This window comes from Pleurodeles waltl, chromosome 12, assembly GCF_031143425.1.
Source record: "Pleurodeles waltl isolate 20211129_DDA chromosome 12, aPleWal1.hap1.20221129, whole genome shotgun sequence".
Lineage (NCBI taxonomy): Eukaryota > Metazoa > Chordata > Amphibia > Caudata > Salamandridae > Pleurodeles > Pleurodeles waltl.
This window is the reverse complement of record NC_090451.1, coordinates 488,589,088-488,609,457: the sequence shown is the minus strand read 5'-3', so window position 1 is coordinate 488,609,457 and position 20,370 is coordinate 488,589,088. Positions and strand designations below refer to the sequence as shown.

General features: G+C 43.3%; 1 protein-coding gene across 1 annotated transcript in view; it reads right to left on the bottom strand.

The window, feature by feature from the left end:
* The window catches only part of CMTM3 (CKLF like MARVEL transmembrane domain containing 3), a 133,755-nt gene extending 113,991 nt beyond the window's left edge, over nt 1-19,764 (bottom strand). Inside the window, exon 1 of the mRNA XM_069217181.1 lies at nt 19,273-19,764. Coding sequence (XP_069073282.1) covers nt 19,273-19,377 — 105 coding nt within the window. The 5' untranslated portion in view covers nt 19,378-19,764. The remainder of the gene's footprint in view (nt 1-19,272) is intronic.
* Between the last annotated feature and the right edge of the window lie 606 nt (nt 19,765-20,370).

Below are 20,370 nucleotides of genomic sequence, written 5' to 3'. Positions count from 1 at the left end.
AAAACAAGAACCAAAAGACAAGGGAAAAAAAAAATACTACAGTTCTAAAATGCTTTCTTCCCAATCTTCAAGTGAAATGATAAATGATTAAGTGCTATACATAACTCCATTGCGAACTGACCACTTGAACGGAACAAGAACACATACACAACCTTCTCAGATAAAAGCTTTTGTTCAAGTGTCTTCCAGCAAGCCATTTGCACAGGAGAATAAAATGGCTCATGATTTTCCACTACTACTGTTAATTGATCGTTCTGTGCTCTTGTTAGAGTCACAAGGCAGAGTGACTCTTGAAAGTACAATTAGCAACATATCCACAATGAAAATTATATCTGACTCATCTAGAACTGAGGCTAGTAGACCATTAAACTTCAGAAATAATCATTTGAAAGCTAATTCATTATGGCACTCAATATTCAGGCCACTTGATGCCACTATTGAAATTCTAAATCTTCAATCATATAAACTAGAAGTACAAGTTGATCTACTACACACCCTTACTACTCACATAGACGGAATGGATGCAACTCTCAAACATTTGAATAAGCTGATTCACTGGGCGAAAACAGAAAAAGCATTTACCTCTAAGATTCCCTAGATGTTCTCCCATCATAAACAATTTGGAAACTCTTCAAAATAATCTCAACAAAAAAGTCACTTACCTTTGGTAACGTCTTATCTGGTAGAGACTATATCTCGCTTCAGATTCCTTACTTAAGAATGTTACCCAGGTGTCAGACTGGATCCAGAAACTTTTAGAGTAGTACCTCTGTGCGCCGGTTTGTGGCATTGATAGGCTCCATGTCAGATTTGTCTGTGCCAGAAGTGTGTTCAGGGGTGCCTATATAAGCACCACCCCAGCACGCTGACATGTACTATTTGTGACATTTCCGCACTAGAAGCGCGGAGCCACAAAGGATGCTGATGTACCAGTGTCCAGATACTAAAGACCTCCTAAAAGTTATCCTGTATGGAGAAATCCTTTCACAGAGCGGGAAGGGTCGAAGGGTTGGGGGGGAATCTGCAGCTAGATAATCTCTTCCAGATTAGGTGTTACCAAAGGTAATTAACATGTTCTTCTGATAGAGACTTCTAGCCACGGACTCCTTTCCATCAAAAACATACCTAAGCAATACTTCTCCAGAGGTGGGTCTGCAAACCGATTTAAACCAGGAAGCCCTGGAGGGGTGAACAGGTGGAGTGCCCATCACAACAGACCTGACTGTCGAGGCAGAAGTGCTTTGTGACTGTGTGGAGCAATGCCCACAATGCTGCTTGACAGACGTCCAGGACAGGGACTTTGCAAGCTAATGCAGTGGTTGCAGCCTTGGCTCTTGTGGAATGGGGAGTGGACAAAGAAGAGGTGTTCTGTTCAGTCAGAAACGGAATTAACAATTAAGATGTCTTTAAAACTTATTCTTGTCACATTTGCTCATTGTTCAGACAGAGGTCAAAAGTCAGTTTGTCTTCTTGCAATGCAAATATGTTTCCTTGTGACTGCAGAGTTCCAGAATTTTGTAAGGTGAAGTGTCTGTACTATTTGAAAAGAAAGGCTTTTTGTATTAGGTTTTTCCTAACACACAACATTTATATAACTAATTCAACTTTACAAACATTTCAAAATATATTTTCCGTAGCTGTGAAAGATCATTTTATGTACTTCTGTGTGATGAAAAAAATATTTTAATAGGATAGTAAAAAGTCAGAACACTTTACTTGGTGATGTGCAAATGATAATTGTTTTCTAAAACCCAATTTTCATAGATTATTGTTACTACACTATATCGTTTTATCAGTCAAGCTACAGGTTAGTGGGAAGGTTTTTGGGCATTTCTTGGAAATTTACTGTCAGTAAATGACAGTGGGCTACCACATCATGCTTTAGTAATATATTTATTTGAAGTAAGTGTTTAGACATAAACTGAGAAACTCTCCTGCTCTGATGGTAAAGCTATTAGTAAACTAAGAGGCACGTCGTGCATGGATATGTGGGCTAGATTTATTATACATGGAGCAAACGTTTAGTGTATTTAATCAAGCAAAAGAGTATTTTTTACAGCAGAAATACTGAACTCACATATTTGAAGGTGCATTCATATGTGAGAATGAAGAAAAAGGCGACTGTAAAATACAAAGGCCCATATTTATACTTTTTGAGCGCCGCATTTGCGCCATTTTTTGACGCAAAGTCGGCGCAAACTTACAAAATACAATGGTATTTTGGAAGTTTGCGCTGCTTTTGCGTCAAAAAATGACACAAATGCGGCACTAAAAAAGTATAAATATGGGCCAATATTTGCCTAGGATCACACAATTTGAGACCTGTTTCCGGGTCAAGTACATTACAGTTAGGTTGAGTGGATTATTCAAGCTACTTGATCTGGAGGTCTAGTAACATTTTTATGATTTTTCTAGGCCTTTTTATTGGCCAGTGCATAGCAGATTTTCTTGGAGAGCACAATCCATCTTGAAATAGCTCTTTTCTGAATGGCCTTTCCTTTCTTTGATTTGACAAACCCAATGAAGATTTGATCACCCACTTGGAACTCTTTGGCATGATCAATGTACAACGATAATGCTCTTTTTAGGTCCAGACAATGGAATCTCTCATCCTCCTTAGAAGGGAGAAGTGGAGCAGAGAATGTCAACATAGTGGTGGTCTTGACTATGTGAAAAAGGTATCACAATTTTTAGTAGGAAAGAGGCACATGTCCGGAGGGCCAGTTTGTCTGGGAAAAAGTTGTGTATGGAGAGTGCACAGAAAGTGCCTGTAATTAATTAATCCTCCTGGCTGATACAATGGCTAATAGAAAGTTGTTTTAATGGCCAACAGACATATAGGGCGATTCTGCAATGGCCTGAATAGCAAGCACATCAGGAAGGTCAAAATTAGGTTCAAGTTCCATTGAGTCATGATGAAGGGTTTTGGAGGGAACATATGCTGTAGTCCTTTCAGGAAACGAGTCACAACAGGTAACAAACAGAGAGGGTTGGTCTGGCAATCACATGAACATCGATATGGCCAAAAGATATCACAACAAAACATCAGACAGGAGTTGCAGAAAGGGGATAAGCCTGTTTGGGAGCACACTAAGCCAAACATTTGTTCCAACAGCATGCCTATATTGTCTTTGTTGATGGATACCTGGCTGCTTGAATGACATCACAGACTTCTGTCAGCTACTGCCGCTCAATCTCTATGCATGAAGTAGGCGCACTCCCTGCATCGGGTGCAGGACCCTGTCCCGTTGCTGTGATAGGAGAGCCTCCCAAAGAGACAGCCTGATCGGAGGACCTACGTTCATGCTCAGGAGTTCTGGATACCCTCATATTGGTGCCCAATCCAGAGCTACAAGAATGAGTTGGGCTTGGTTGGTCCTCATCTTGTTGAGAACTCTGAGCAGGAGTGCTATCGGCGGAAAGGCGCACAGGAGGCTTATACTCCCCTGGAGACAAAATGTGCCTCCAAGCAAGAGTTAACTTGGAAACTCCAGCTTGCAGAAGTGCTGACATTGTGTGTTCTCAGTGCTGACAAATAGATCCCACGAAGGTTCTCCACAATCTCTGAAGAGATCTCCAACCATCTCTGGATGGGAGACACCATTCATGATCCACCATGCATTGATGGCTGAGTTCATCCGTTCTGGCGTCAGAGCCTGACAGATGTTGAAACCACCAGGAAAATGTCCCGATATTCCAGCCATGTTCAGAGAGACAGGTCCTCCTGACATAGGATTCATGACTCCCAACCTGCCCTGCTTGTTGCAAAATCACATGGGGGTGGTGTTGTCCGTGAACACTTGAACTAGCCTTTCCTTGAAGGGGGGGGGAGAAAGGTTTTTAATGTCAGTTTGATCACCATCATCTCTGGCAGGTTAACGTGGAGCTGAGACTCCACAGGAGGCCAGAGTCCTCTGATCTCCATCTCCCCTAAATGGCAACCCCAGCCCAGGAGTGACTCATTTGTCACCATAATAAGTTCTTGTTGGGGGAAGGGAATAGATTTTGCTGCAGACTCAATCATGATTCACCTGCCACCACTGCAGATCCTTTGCTGTTCCCTCTGACATCTGAACCAGGTTGAAGAGATTTCACTGATGCTGGGCATACTGAGACTTCAGATCCCACTGCAAAGCCTGCATATGCCAATGGACATGTGTTACCAGCAGGATGCAGGAGGCCACGAAGACCAGCAGCCTCAGAGTCAGTCTCAATGAAATCCAGAATAGAGGCTGAAATATCAGAATCATAGCCCAAATATCTAGGACTTGCCATTAAAGAACATAGGCCCAAACCTGTACAATATCCAGAACAGCTCAGATGAGAGGCAGCATCTGAGAGGGAGTTATGTTTGACTTTGGCACAGTTATAGTGAACCCCAGCGAATGCAGGAGTTTAACCATAGTCTGGAGATGAATGACAACTGCCTGCGGTGAGCCTCCCTCCAAAAGTCAACTGTTGAGGTAGGGGAAGACTGGAATCCCTGACTCCGCAGGTATACTGCCACCACTGCCACCACCATGGTGAACAATCAAGGGGTGCTTGTTAGGCCATAAAGAAAGCACAGCGAACTGATAATGCTTGTGGCCCACCATGAACCTCAGGTAACATCTGTGAGCAGGCAGGACAGGAATATGGAGTAGACATCCTGCAAGACCAATGCTGCCATCCAGTCTCCAGGGTCTAGGGCAGACAGAACCTGAGATAATGTTAGCATCTTCGATTTCTCCTACTTCAGGAAGAAGTTGAGAAGGTGCAGGTCTAAAATAGGGCTAAAGCCTCCATCCTGGCCCACCAGGAAGTAGTCGGAATAGCAACCACAACCTACCTCTGATGCTGACACCCTCTCAATGGCTCCTTTGGCCAAAAGAGCGTGTACTTCCAGATGGAGCAGGGAGTGAACGTCCTCAGACAGCTGAACTGGGGGCTGTGGCATGGGTGGCAGGGTTTCTCGATATCATATGGAGTATCCCCACTGAACGATTTGTAGTACTTGTTCGAAGTTATATACTGCAGGTGATGTTGAATGCTGCAGGATACCAGGGACTGCTTTGTTAAAAAAAGGAGATGTTCTGATGGGTAATTCTCAGTGGAAACACCCCTGTCAAGACATTCATCTTGACTGCCACTGTGGGCAGCATAAGATCCAGGACCTTAGCCCCCCCTTTTCACCCCCATAGCAAATGAAGCCTCTTATTCCATAGCAACACTAGGTGGGGAGACCAGGTCAGTATCTGGGGAGGTAACCAGACCACTGGTATCTGCCAGTTTCTTATACCAGTTGTCTTTGTCCTCATCAGGGCTTTTGGTGTCATCATAAGGATCCTCCCCAATCATTCTCCTCCCCATGCCTGATGTAAAAAGCCGGTCCTGGCTCTGACTCGGAAGGTCAAGATTCAGCCGAAGCAGGAGTTGACATCAGGCAATGGTAATCTGGTTCTGTATTGAGTCAGGTGGATTTCTTGGTCAGTGCTGCTGAGAACAATGTCAATGGAACTGGCCCCATGAAGGTTGCGGTCTCACGATCAGTCATTTTGTATCCAGAGCCAGGGGGCCCGACTGGCAGTGAGGGCGACCCTATCGACGGAAATAGAATGGGGGCACCCACAGAACATATAAGGGCTGAAGGAGCTCCAGGGAGGTCGATCTGCCGAAAAATGAGATATTTAGTCTCATAAGATTCTAAGAGTTAGGCAGGGGTGGCTCTGTCTCCAGGAAACCCAGGACCCAGAGGCAGGCCCCGCATGGGAGCAGGACCTAGAGGGACATTGTTCCCACGCCTCCTCTGATGACTTTGACCAGTTCGGTGAAGTCGATGAGCGCTTCTACTTCTTGGATTTTTTAGCCTACCTGTGGGTCTTACCTGACTACTTTAAGCGCAATGACGAGCCCCGGGAATGACCCTGCAAACAGGCCCTGGACCTTCCTTGCGACTGGGACCTGAATCACCCTGGAGGCAACCCGCATTGGGCTACAAGGAGCTTCAAGGAATGCTTCCACAGCACCTTGGAGTTTATGGTACAGTAATCTTCACAACTCTTAAAGATGTGGTCTAAACCAGATGGGAGTCAGTCACAGACATTTGTCACCAACAGCAATCACAGGACGTAAACCCCACCATCTTTTTAGGGCTCATCCTTACACACACTGGGAGATAGTTTAAAAAAAGGATTAACAAAACATAAAAAATAGGTTGTCCAAAATGTGGTCTGAGGTAGCTCTCTCCAGATCTGCACCGACAGGCATGGAACGAAAAGAACTCATATCAGCGTGCTGGGATGGCACCTATATAGACACTACTCGTCGCTTCTGGTGTGGACACTGCTGACCCGATCAAAGCCACCTACAGCCTTGCAGAGGTACTACTCTAAACGTTTCTGGATCCAGTCTATATTACTGTTATAGGATACCTGTGTTAATCATCCCTCCCTTTGATGGGTTATATTAAGTACCATTTACCAGCTATAAGAGAACGTGAGAAAGGCGTCCAATGGGCAGTCAGTCTATCTACATAGCTCCAGAACTGCAATTTGGAAATTGTTTGCATAAACGCCCCCTGGATGGTAGAAATGATAATTGAATACTTGCTCCTGGCAAGAAAAAGAACTCCACTTTTGCACCTCAATCTATATATTAATCTACAGGCAGCCTAAAACAGTTGATTTGAAAAATAACTTGAATACATCATCTGGAAACTCAAACTAACAAATCCTGAAGCTTATTGGTTCCTAAGTGGCGACTTTAGTATGAACTTAAGAACTGACCTGGAAGAGACTGAACTAGCTAGAACTCAAAGCCAAATATGGAACATACTGACCACAGAACATACTTTACAAAAAGGGATGTTAGGTAAATCCTTTCTTGTATTACTCCACACAACATACTTTTAAATGGACTATTTAAGGGCAACCAATCGGTAGCACCTACCTGTGCTCTTAACTTGTCTACAACAACTATAACCATTCAATAACAAGCTTAAATATGTTGTATGAAATAAAATATTTCAAGATAGAAACGTACATAGAGAGTGATCATTTTCCCCAATTGATTACCCTCCAACACAACAGGAACATACATATGGATGAGAAAAGTATAATCATACTTATAGAATTTTAAATAATGTAAGATGGGAAGGTCCTATTTTGGAGGAGATAAATCCATTTTCAATCTGGTCCCTTCATTAATGGCGTCAATGTAAAGAATCAAATGTGTTGGATGTCTAAATAATCTACGTTTTGGAATGGTCAGTTTGCATAACTAATTTGACAAAAAATAAACTTTGGGACAACATCCCGAGCTTGGGGTACAATTTTTAGATCCCAAACACAAAAAATGGTACATTAAATCCCATGGTCAGGAGAAAAATAAATAAATAGAAAGCTAAGAAAACTACACAAATTACCTACTACAATGAAAGTTGCCCAACACTATAGGGTGCAAGAGCTAAGACACTCCAATAAAAAAACACAGTGGACGGGAAAAACAAATTGTCAAAGTCAAAAGTGAACACTATTTAGCAACTATTCAAAACCAATCCCACTAAATGATTTTGGGGTCTGGTAAATAATGTATCTTTTTGTTGCAAACAAGCAAATAGCAACCATATTAGTGAGTCAGCCTGGAGCCTGAACTAATCATGTGTTCAACTTGTATAGCATTACAACTCCAAACAGGAAAAATACTAAAATCAAACACTAGCACTCCTGACCTAAGTTGCTTTATTTACATATGTAATCAACTGAGCTCTGCCATAAACAAAATCAAAGACAAATGGTGCCCTTGGCCCATAAAACTTAGCAGCTGCTGTCTTTAAAACAATGATGACTTTTGGGCGAAAGTCTTGACTCTATTTAACTTGATTCCAGAATCCTGGATAGGGCTTATCCTCCATCCAGTATTTAAGAACAGATCACAAGGGAACCTACCAAACTACAGCTGATTGCCTTAATAAAGCTGAAAGTTAAATTCTCCGCAGGTTTATTTCTTAAGGATCTGGAGACATAGGTGGAACAACTTAGCTTAATTCCGGCAAACCATATGGGCTTTTGACCAGGAAACAGTACCACAACTAATCTTCTAGCACTAACGATCTTAATAGAGAAGTCTCCTAGGCAAAACATGCCTTCATATGCACATAAAGCATTTCACTCAAAATGCAAACAAGCAGTGGCAACTACCATGGTTAGCGGTTACTTGAAAAACTTTGGAAAACTTTTTGGAAATTTGTGTTCTGACACTCTGGCCCACTTTGAGTGACTAACTTCAGCAGGGAGCAAGAGGGGGGAAGTAAGGCTTAGCAGGAACGTTACCTTGCAGTCAAAGCAGTCACGGACTTTAATGGAGTAGTCCTAATGCAAAGGATACAGTATGCTGAAGAGGCTGAAAATGATGAGGATGCTGATTTGGTTAACAGGGTTTTTCTGGGGCCACTTCTTGGTTCATGAACATGGTGTGGGGACTATGGCCACAAAGGTAGATGTTCCTTGAAGTCAAAGTGGAATCCAGCCAAATATCGTTGTCACTGGGCTATTGGTCTTTAGTCCCAGCAAAATCTGTGCTTTCCTTTAACTGCAAACAAGCAAGTGTGGCTACTAACCTGGCCAAGGCGGCTTCTTCAGTTTTTGTGGCCCTGGAGCTGTAACAGTATAACAGTCATCTGAGAGTTCACCTCTTCTGACTGGGGTTGGGAGGCAACTTTCCTCAAGCAGAACACCACAGGCACAGTCCTCTCTTTGATAGACCAAGGATCAGCAAGTGCAGTCCAGTCTTCAGTGCAGCCTCTCCTTGCCAGATCCAGTGAACAATACGGCAGTCCTTCTTCGGTCCTCTCTCCAGTGCTGATGTGATCTGAGGCCATGTTTATGCTCACAAATTGCCCTTGGGGATGCAGTGACTACTAGCCAATGGGCTACTAGGTTCCCCCCTTGCCTGGTGATGACTTCCTGCAATTTGTGGCATCTAACTACCCCAGAGTGAAATATACTTCCCACACCGAAGATGCCAGAATCCCTCTTTCAGTGTGTGGAGCTTGGTAGCCTACTGTAGAGTTGTGGCTACTTGAGGACTACACGTCCTCAACAACCAACTCACCATGACGAGCCAAGTGCATGCAGTCTCCATCTCCTGCTTCCACACACTTAAGATAGTCAAGGAGATCTTAAAATGGCTCCCCACCAACACTCGCAGACCCATCACCCAAACCTTCATCATCAGCAAGCTGGACAATAGCAATGCACCCTATGCCTGAGTCAATGCTCAACTGACCAGAAGACTCCAGACCATACAAAACTAGTGGAAAGGTGCATCCTCAATCTCCCACCCCACACTCACATCATATCGCAGCTCAAAGAGCTCTACCGGTTCCTAATCCACAAACAAACATTCTTCAAATTCTTCACGCACACATATAAAGTCTTACACAACATTGACCCCACGTACCTCAACAACCACAAAAAACTTCCACCAACTTACCAGACACCTCCGCTCAACTGGACTCCTACCAACACTCCCCTCACATATGCATAGCCAGATCCAGAGGTCGTGCCTTCTCCTCCCTTGCTTCTGAAGCCTGGATTGATTTACCACAGCACATCAGAGCCACCTCCTCTTGAATTCTGCAAGAAACTGAAAACCTCTTTCTTCATCTAGCCCTGGCTTGGCTCACACAACTCCTGCTTCAGCGCCAGGATACCCTACTAGGTGAGTTATGTGCTATAGTAATACACATAACAATTTCTCCCTCTTTTCTTAGAGGCCTTTACTTCACTCAGGCTGTGCCTTCTTTCACACCATTTTTTTCCTTCATCTCCAGATTTTCACGCACATTTTTACTCTGTCACTCTCACTGAAAAGCACATACCAAGGATGACTGTGTTATTTTTGCTAGAATTTTTTTTTTTAACTTACATCTGCAAATTAAGACAATGTTATGTATGGCTCTTACTGAACCCCATTACTATGAACGCCGGATTCTAAATTAGAGAATTCATTGCACTGATGTAGCAACAACGGTTAACAAAAACTTTACCCATTGTTGATACATAATAAAGGATCTCCAGGCTGCTCTGGTAAGAATCTCACAGAGTCTGTCAGTTAAGTGCAGGCAAAGCAGGGAACACATCAGGAGGGTTAGAAAAGAGGGGGAGAGGCCATGTTATGTATGGCACCTGCATTACTCCTCTGTCCCTACAGGGTACTTGAAAGCATTTATAGATGAAAAATATATGGATGAGTAACACTGAATAACATGGATGATTTACACCATAGGGTTCTAAGTAATACAGAAAATTAGAGCTTCACTCTCGTCTAATTGATGTCACTCAGAACCCCTTGGTGAAAAACTCCCATTATTCACTTTTACTAGTCTATACTACTATATGTCAACTTAAAGGCACTTCTGATTATGCCTGTAGAGCAAATATTGTGCATGGCTGTCGACAAAAATCATTGAAGTGATGACTTGAGATGAAACATGGGCATGTGGCTGTAAAAAGGAAGCAAAATAAAAGCTTGAGGCATTTAGAAACTGTTGGACTTTGTGCTGATTCTTTAGTTTTCTAGTTGTTGAAGAGTACACTTATTCAGCTTTAACCTATCAGTCAGTGATATTTGGAAGAAACATGAACAAGAAAAGGCGAAACAAAGTCCTAAAAGGACAGGTTCAAACACAAATGACAAAAAAAATGTGCCAATGATGGGCTACATCATAATGAAACTGATATAACGTGTTTCCTGTTTCTCCGCACAGTCAAACAAATACACTGAGCTCTCTGAAGTAGCCTCAGAGAGACTGAGAAAGATCACAGAAACCCTGTGAAGATGGAGCTGGGCAATGTTTCAGGGCCTTTTCCAACAGGCTCATTTCATGGGTGGTCCTCATTTCTATAAACTGTGCCATAGTGTACTTCACGCAGAGCTTGAGGGCACACAGACTGTCCAATCTCTCAAGCGTTGAGGGCACCAAGTTGGGAAGCTGGGGGTATTTTTAGGTTTCCTCTGCACAGCACTTGCGCTGTGCTTGTGATTAGGTTTCACATGCATAGCGCTTGCACTGTGCTTGTGAAAACGCTGGTAAATTTAAAAAAAACATCTTAAAGGGCTTACAGCCTGCCCTTACTTACCATTTGTTGGGTTGCTTGTCATTATGATTTCCTTGTTTTTTATTGGTTTTCGCATGTTATTTACTGTTGGTTTCTAGTTTCTTTCTGTATGTTTATCTTTTTGGTGGAACCCGAACCAAGTACTCCTTCATTTTTAAGTTTTCATCCTCCTTTTCTTTTTGGTAGAGCTACATTTCTCTTTGTAACCTACCTCATTTAAAGACTGCATTCAAGTTTTGTAGCTGTGCTTTTTTGGAATACATCAATTGTGTTTTATTGCGTAAAGACTTCATTAACTCAGCTCCTTTGGCAACAGCAAGTTTGTATTCTGTTTGTCTCACTTATTGGCTCAAATCTTCAGGCATAGCTGCCAAGTTTCCCAGGTCTTTGCGTAATGTGTTGCTCCAGTCCGGGTTTTTCCCCCTTAAATTCTGATTTACAATGGAATAAAACATACCTACAAGTCCCAAAATTCCAATACAAATCCTGGACTAGAGCAGCACATCACGCATGGATCTGGGAAACTTGGCAGAGCTGTTCCGGGCATGAAGTTGTAAAATAAGGGAGGGTATCTAGGTGAACAATTTATTGTTGGGAGAATTAATACTCTTTTCTCGTCTGATTTTGACTGAACCCTACCTTTCCAGCCCAGCCCTTTTTGCTCATTACCCCCTGCTTTTTGGTCCGAATGCCCCTGGGATATGGTAAGATTCCTGTGTTCTCCTTTTTATGCAGCACTTGCTTTTCTGTTTTTACAAGAGGAGGATATTTTCGGGTAGTGTTTCAATGCCAACTTCACTGAGCACCAGCTTGGGTCCTAGATCCAAGGTATTTGCCCTTACTTCTGGTGCCCCCTAATAAGCCCTGTAACGATTGGACAGCTACCAGGACTGTCCCCGCTGTGTGCGTGCAGCACCAATGTTACAGGGCCGGTAGCACAGATGTCGAACTGTCAGTTTCAGCAACATGAGCCTGAGGCCGCAGGGCTTCCGTATGTTAATGAGCGAAGAGGTGGAATAATGTCTTGTAAATCTGAACGTGGGCTGGTTTCCAGGTTCCATTTTTCTCCAGACACTGGGTGGAATGGCGAATACTATACCTATAGTATTTGGCAGTCTTCGTTTTGTCTGTCGATGAGATGTAGAACTTTCATTCTTACTGTTGAGTGAAACGAGCGTGTCTGACAAAAGTACAAATACAGCCGCTAATTGTTAAAGCCCAATTTTGACCATCTTTTAATAAGATTTCAAGATTATGTGCTAAAATATAATCTAATTTACTCTACTAATATAAAGCAGTGGGTCTGTTTAAGATTCCTAGGTTTACATAATTTTCAGAAAAAACAACTGTAATTCCAAAATCTTCTTAACGCTATTGAGCTAAGTCATGGCCTTGCATGCTTGAGTTCAACACTGGTAGTGCATTTGCACATCTGGTTTTGTATCAGGGTTAGCATTGGACGTACTTGCCAACCACACACCGTTGTGTGTTGGGATTAGTGTGCAGCCAATTGTTTCCCACAACGATTCTCTTTTATGTCCATGTTTCATGCAAACTGCCAGATCAGAAGGGCACTCTAGGATTAACACAAGTTTCTAGTGTGCAGTTTTAGCTTACAGCACTAGTTGGTGAATGTTTGTTCACCTTGCCTTTGTAACCTCCCTTTCAGTGGCCCATTTCATAATTCTTAGGAGGTGTGGGAGACTCATTCTCACCTATTTATGAATACAGTAGGGTGCTCCGTGCTCTGATTCTTGTTCAAATGGAGACCCAAATGCTGAACGTAAAATCTAGATCACTTTTGGACCCTTGGGCCCCTAAGATCCTCCAACTGGCACCCAGCACAACAGTTCAACCTCTAACCGCCATTATCAAAAGAGCGATTAGTTCTGGGTGTTAGCCATGTTTATGGAAAGAGGTAGCGGGCAGGCCTCTTCTCCACAAACTCAATCTTGACCCTAATGACCTGAAGAACTATCGCTGCATCTACCTGCTTCCAGTCCCAGTTAAGATACTGGAAATACATCTTAACCACCATTTAATGGCACATGAGTAGAGACAAGGATTATTGGACATCTCATAGTTCAGTTTCAGATACCATCATGGAACAGAAACTACCCTGGTATCTGCAACAGACAGCATCAGGCATCTAGTTGATGAAGGGCAGGCCTCAGCTCTGATCCTTTTGGATCTGTCCGTGGCCTTCGACACCATTTCCCCTACCCTACTCACTGCACTCTTACAAGCTTTGGGTATAGGAGATACGGCTCTGAAATTACTTATTTCATTCCTTAACAACAGATCCCAGATGGTGATGATAAATTAATTCAAATCCGACACCCTTTCTTTCCTGAGCCCTACACTGTACTGTTTAATTATAGGTCTCCCCCCTGGCCAAACTGATTCTCTTTTTTGGGCTACAGGCTGTGTCTTATGCCAGCGACACATAGATCATTGAGTCTATTTCAAAATACATGGATGCCATGGTGGCCAACTTCAACAACTGTATGAAGGCAGTGGCCACGTGGATGGACAAGAGTTGCCTATAGTTGAACGGTGAGAAGACAGGGGTGTTAGTGTTTGGAAGTTAATCATCTGTATGGAACCAGAACTGGTGGCCAGATAGCCTGGGAATATTACCCACCCCAACCAACTCAGCAAAACTAGGAGTAATCCTGGATGGTGACCTGATTCTGAACCTCCAGGTCTATCATACTGTGGAGACCTGTTTCTGGATTATTAGAACCCTGCGGAAGATTTTTCCATTTATCCCTTCCCTGGCATTGAAACAAGTAGCCTTAGCACTAATGTCATCCGTGATTGACTATTGCAATGCACTCCATCTTGATGCTAATAAGACATCTTTAGCCAAGCTGCAACTTGTACAAAATTCAGTGGCAAGGCTGACACTAGATATTCCCAAGCATCTGTTAGTCTCGTGAGGATTGCTTGAACGTCACTGACTTCCGGTACAGAAGCGTGTTACTTTTAAAGCTATGTGTATTGTTCATAAAGCACTGTACAGTGCCAGCCCAGGTAGAATCAAATCCATATTCCAATTGTATTCCCCTAGTAGACATCTTAGCTCGGCAGCCCACAATTTAATTGTCATTCCCAGAGTTCGGAGAAAGAGATGGGGAGGCAGAGCCTCTTCAGTTGTCAATGCCAGGCTCTGGAATTCCCTCCCGCTCCATTTCACCTGCATGAAGCTGCATACACCTTTCAGAAGGGCTTTAAAAACCTGGCTCTTCTCTTTGTAAGAGGTTACAGGCTTCCTCCATGAGCCGAGTCTACTCTCAGGATTAGCAATTACCGCCTCAACGTCTTTGGACATTTGTTGCGCTATATAAAGCTACATCATTTCATTTCATTTCTTTGTGAGTTTTTCCTAATATGCTTTAATGTCACACAAATACACCCATGCCTTTTGGTTCTGTAGACATAAGTAGCAAAATAAAAGCTCTTTTTAGGCCCATAATATTGTGAATTGGATACACCAGCTAGGACCTTTCTAAATGTTCTCTGTTTATTTGATTTAGATGAAAGCTTGATCTGTTGATGTGCACAAGAAAAATACTGCTAGTAATCTTGGGAATATACCCGACAGAAGTATGTGCAATCTGATGTACATCTTTACACTTACCCCCTCCAATGGCAATAATGCACTATCTCCGATACTAAACTCGCACACAGCTGTTAGTCAGAAACTCTTATTCAGAAACTTTAACATAAATACTGTGCCCTTAATATTGAATACACAAATATAGTTCCACTAGGTTTATATTTTTTATTAGCACCAGTGACATAATATTTGTCTAGATGATATTTAGGACACAGAACTTATGTCCGACAGTACCATACAACGGTTTTCTGGTCTCTCACACCATACGACCCCTCGTGTTTTGGTGTTTGTTGACCATAATGCACAAAATTTGTAAATGAAACAAGAAAGTTGAATGTTAGAAATCTGAATGTGAGAATAGAAGATGGTGCCTGAAAAGTTGTTTATATATAGGTGAAGTATCCATGTCCGGCCACGACGTCATTGGACACGCATTGGTACAGCCTGAGCAAATTGGGCAGTGCCCCCAGTTGTTTTTTAAACCTCATGATTACAATGTGCTTTATAACATGTCGCAGTGAGTCCTTGGTGCAGTAGCAATGTGCATCCTCCTTAATTCATCATTTTGGTAGATCTGAAGGTGTTTAGGCAGACGCGACCTGTGACATTAGTACCACAGTAGTTGCTCTACATGAATTTGTTGTTGCTCCACGAGTAAAAGTTTCAAATCTGCTTGACAATAAATGTGTACCCATAGGGCTAAACCATTTCAAATGCGAGACTACTATTTGAATCACTGGTGCATGATAGTCAGTTGGTAGCAGCTGTCGTCTCATTTGGTAAAATGTCATTTTAACCCACCCTGGCCAATAGCTGGTAGAAAGCCTACTGGTTCTACCAGATAAAACTGGTGTCGTCAGTTATGACCGGCTCCTCTCCTTGCTCTGGAGTGTTAAAGGAAAGTTGCTGGTTGGATGCCCCAAATGTTTGAGTCTAACTTTAAATGGAAGTGTTTAGTTGGTTAATCCACAACTGCCATTATTTCTACATAAAACCTTGCCCATATGTCCGGTTTGAAATTTCACCTTTTTAATTTGAGGTACAAACACAGTGAAATAATCTTACTTAAGGAATGAGGAACATACTCGCTGTTGCTGACACCTGAAGGAGTATGAGGTAGACCAGCTAGCATGCTGAGAACTTCCACATTTAAGCACAGAAGTATAAGCCTACATGCACATGCTGCTGTTAGTTTACACAAGTTAGCTCTGGTCGAGGACAAGCTGTGTCAAACACAGTCCTGATCATGCTTAAGCTATATACCCTAGGTGAAGGTGCTGCTGTCTCATATAATGTATGTGGAGTATTCACTGTTTCCTTTGCCTTTCTCCGAATTAAAGTGTAACATTACAGCTGTACAATAGACTGAACATTATTAGCACACAATCAAACTCAGCAGGAGTAAGTCTTGCCTCTTTTCTACATAAGTACTTAGTTAACAATAGTCATCGTGGAGTATCTCTACTACGTGTATCTGATGTTCTATCCCACAGCATCCTCCGAGAGAAAATCACAGCTTTGCTCTGCCTTGTAAGTCACAGGTAAACATAGTAGGTATCGGACCATTCAATCAGTGCGCAGAGGTTCCTAGGTAGATATTACAAAGATTGCCCAGTTGTACCCTAGTTCATGATCCCCAGAGAACTGGCCTGACAAAGGAATACATTTCTTCATACTTGGTAATAAATCCTGAATGAGAATGTTTCATGGGGTTTCAAGGTCTGTGCTTCTAGCTGTCCATCAGGTGGAGTGATAATTTCACGGTTAAGTATGCTGTTGTACAACCCCCTATCCAAGATGATTTACTGTAGCAAGTTAAGTTTTTCTACCAGGCTTTAAGTAGTAACAAGACTGAACCATATATAAACAAAGATATTGCTTACAGTTTACCTTAAATATTATAATGTTTACGTTTCACGTTTACATTTATACTCAGGTTGAAACAAAGTGATTGCCTTTACTGACATATAGTTCATTTAAGTGGTAAAACCGAAGGTCCTAGGTCCAAAGCCCAGCAATTCAGTCACTGCACCACGTCAGCAGGGGAAAGGCTACCTAATGCATATGTATCTGAATTAATGTTAAAACAAAGTGCTATGATGTGATCAATGCTGGCCATGTCATAGTGCTTTTTTCCCTGTAGCCACGTTGCACTGCAGCTTGCGCTTCTGAGCAACATGTAAAAAACATTGAAACAACCAACAGATTTCTTATAGGCGAAACCAATTGGCTTTACCAATGCTTTTTTTCTCTATTCCTAGCATTGTCTTCTTCTGCCCGTCTGTTTATTTTTCTTCTCACTCACATCTGTCTTTAGACTGTTTGCTGCCAGCGCTTGTAAACTGTCCCCGCCCTCAGGGCCCCCTTATAATGCCCAGAGCGGACACGTTTGAACTCTATGGCCCATATTTATACTTTTTTAGCGCCGCATTAGCGCCCCTTTTTGACACAAAAACGGCGCAAACGTATAAAATACAATTGTGTTTTGCAAGTTTGCGCTGCTTTTGCGTCAAAAAAATGACGCAAATGCGGCACTAAAAAAGTATAAATATGGGCCTATATGCCTCCATCTGCCACAAAATGTGGGGCTACCACATAATGGAACAATGATACTCTCCTGGCCCCACAGCAAGACCCAAAAAGGCACTTCATCTCTGCCTGATTTGGTGCGTCTCTTGTATGTGAAGAAAACACTTAAATAGTATGGAGAACTTTATGTCTCAAACACCATGCCAAAAGGAATACATAATAGGGTGAGCGGTGCTGTCATAAGGAAAAAATGAATAATGGGCAGGGGACTAATCAAGTGGATTCTCAACAGTGGAAGTGCACTTCTATGTGGACACTGAATAAGCAAAGGTGCCATTCCAGTGCTTAATTTGTAAAATAATAAGTGCCAGGGCCTAAAGTTCTGCTCAGAAGCCTGCGGCCAGCACTAGTGAATGCCAGTGTGCCGAATAATGTAACTTCGTAGTATCAAGTCCACCTCATTCCTCTTTAATCAACCACCAGACACACCCAGAGCTTTTATTTCACTCATGCAGCTTCTGTTTCATCCCTGCTTTCTTTTTCACAGCTTTCAATCTTTCTCCTCCTCTAGCTTTCCCGCCTTACTCTCTTGTTCTGGGTCAAAGTCTGATGAGGAAAAATGAGTGCTGGTGGACCCCAACTGCAACCACCGCTAAAGCTATGCACTGGGTCACTCGCTTTTCAAAGGGACATTAAATGTGCGCTGGAATCATTTCCTAATGGAACAATGAATAAATAAAAGGACACTGAGTAGATAGATACTGAGTACAGAAGGGCTCTCTCTAAGCGAGCACTTATTACACAAAGATGGCACGCTCTGAGGAGGACATGGAAATGTGCTGCTTCACAGGGGCTACCTAGTAGGCAGGGCCACTAGGATTATACAATTGTGCAGCTGCTGTGTTTTTCGCATAATCATAGATCTGCCGCATTTGCTACATAATCCACTGTCTGGTGCATAATCTGCAGATTTTTTTTTTTTTTTAAGTTGTTTCTAGCTCAAATGGTTCAAAAGTTACTAAAAGCGCAGCAACGTGTTGCCACGCAATGGAAGGCCATTGCCAAAGCTTGACTGGTCATCTTTCTGTTGCTTATTTCTATATCTGAGTGTTACAAGGGAACAAATTACATGCAACCAATGCCTGGACAGTGTTATCAAGTGTAAACATTACAAAATAATGAGGTAATACTTTCATAAAATGTGCCTTAGTAGGCTGCATAATTTGACTTTTCTGGCCGCATAATTTACTCAACCTTGCCAAATAATTTGGCCCTCCCCTGCCACATAATTCCAGTGGCCCTGCTCATAGGACAAGAATAAGGGAAGAATCACTCTCTAACTGGCCACAGGGGGACTCTCTGCACAGACTCGGAAGCACACGGACTATGCGGTGAGGGGTACATGTGGAGAGGGCACTCCCGATGGAGACATTTAGGAAATAAAGGGGCCAACAGATATTGATTAGGCGAAGGAGGACCTCCCTTGGGAGGCTCAGAACAAGTGAAGGAGCAACTACAAAGACGAAGGGAGCAGTCCCTTACGATGCTCTGAATACATGAAGGGAGCGCCCGTACTGCACAGAGAACGTACAAGAACGCAAAGTCAATAAGGGACACTCTTTATATGCCGCACTAGAACTGCAGGATTCATGCCACCAGTATGCCCTCTTCGGTACCTCACCACGCCCAGCATATCTACTAAATGGCCGGTTGTCTTGCATGCTACTTACAACGAGTGATGAATTTTTAGCCAAAAGCACACTGCACGACGGGAGCTTTGATTCCATGCTTAGAGTTGTAAAGGTGAAACCACAAGTCCCAGAATGCAACACTGTGTTCGCTAAAAAGTAAGAACTTGATGAAAGTTTCACATGAGACATGCGTTAGTCCCCTTTTAACTCATCGCAAAGCAGGAGGTAACCCCTAGATCTCCCCTTTCTACCTCTCCACATTCAGCACTCATCGAGCCCACAAGAGCTATCCCCGGACCAGACCCTCCGCCCACGTTTCAGCCCCTCTTACCGCTTCCCCCAGCAGGAGTAGTCCCTTGCGGGAGGTCAAGAACTCTTTGCTGGGAAGTAGAACTTGCAGACCTGGCTGTTGGGCGGTTTCTTCGGGGTCCCCCATCGCCCCAACTCTGTAAGACCGGCCGCAGACAAAGGTTGCTTCCTTCCGAACAGGGCTTCAGCGAAGCGGAAATGGTGACATTACGGAAATGTGAACAGCTCGCAATATGTGCAGATCTGGGCATGGTTGGAGGGGGAGCCTTGCCTCTCCTCCCCGCGCGGGATTGCGGCATCCGCTCAACATGTGGCCGTATCATCAGCATCAACCGCTGGCGGTCTCTGGCATCAGCTGCCTTAGCGCTCACGGGGTCAAGCGGGGGCCGTATGACTCGCTCTCTGGGTGTTTACATGGACACTTCGCGGCGCCGAGGTGCACGAGTTACTCGGCGTGCAAAACTTTTAACAGTGTGCATAGGGTCACCGGCTGGAGTTTATGTGGTGATAGTGTTCAAAACCTGTCCCCGGGGGCGTAACTTCAGAGGGGGTGTGACACCCCACTAATAAACGTATTTTCTTATAAATAGTTGGGTACATGTGCTTTAAGTCGGGTATTGGTTGAGATGTATTATCGGATTTCAGCGGGAAACCCTCTAACAAAAAACGCAAACACACACACACACTGAAAGTCCCCCAAAATATTGTCTATTTAACAGTTTATTGAGTTTTCTCTCTTGTACCCTCACCAAATCGCATCCCCCACTGCTTTCCACTGCCCCTTAGGCCACTCTCCTGAACCCTGCTTGTTGTATAAAGCACTTAAACATTATGGGGGTCATTACGACTTTGGCGGTTCCATGACCGCCATGTTGGCCGTTGTACCGCCAACAGGCTGTCAGAGAAGGCTGCCAAATTTTGACCATGGTGGTCTTCACAACAGAATACAGTTAAAGCACCACTGGCATTGTCAGTGCAGTCAGGCAGCCATGGATGGCGGAAGGCACCTTCAGGCCAACGTAGACCATGTTTCTGCCGGACACATTACAAAGATGCACACTGCCAAGGTTTCTGCAGCGGTCGTACCACCACGGAAACCCTGCAGGAAACCAATAGTATA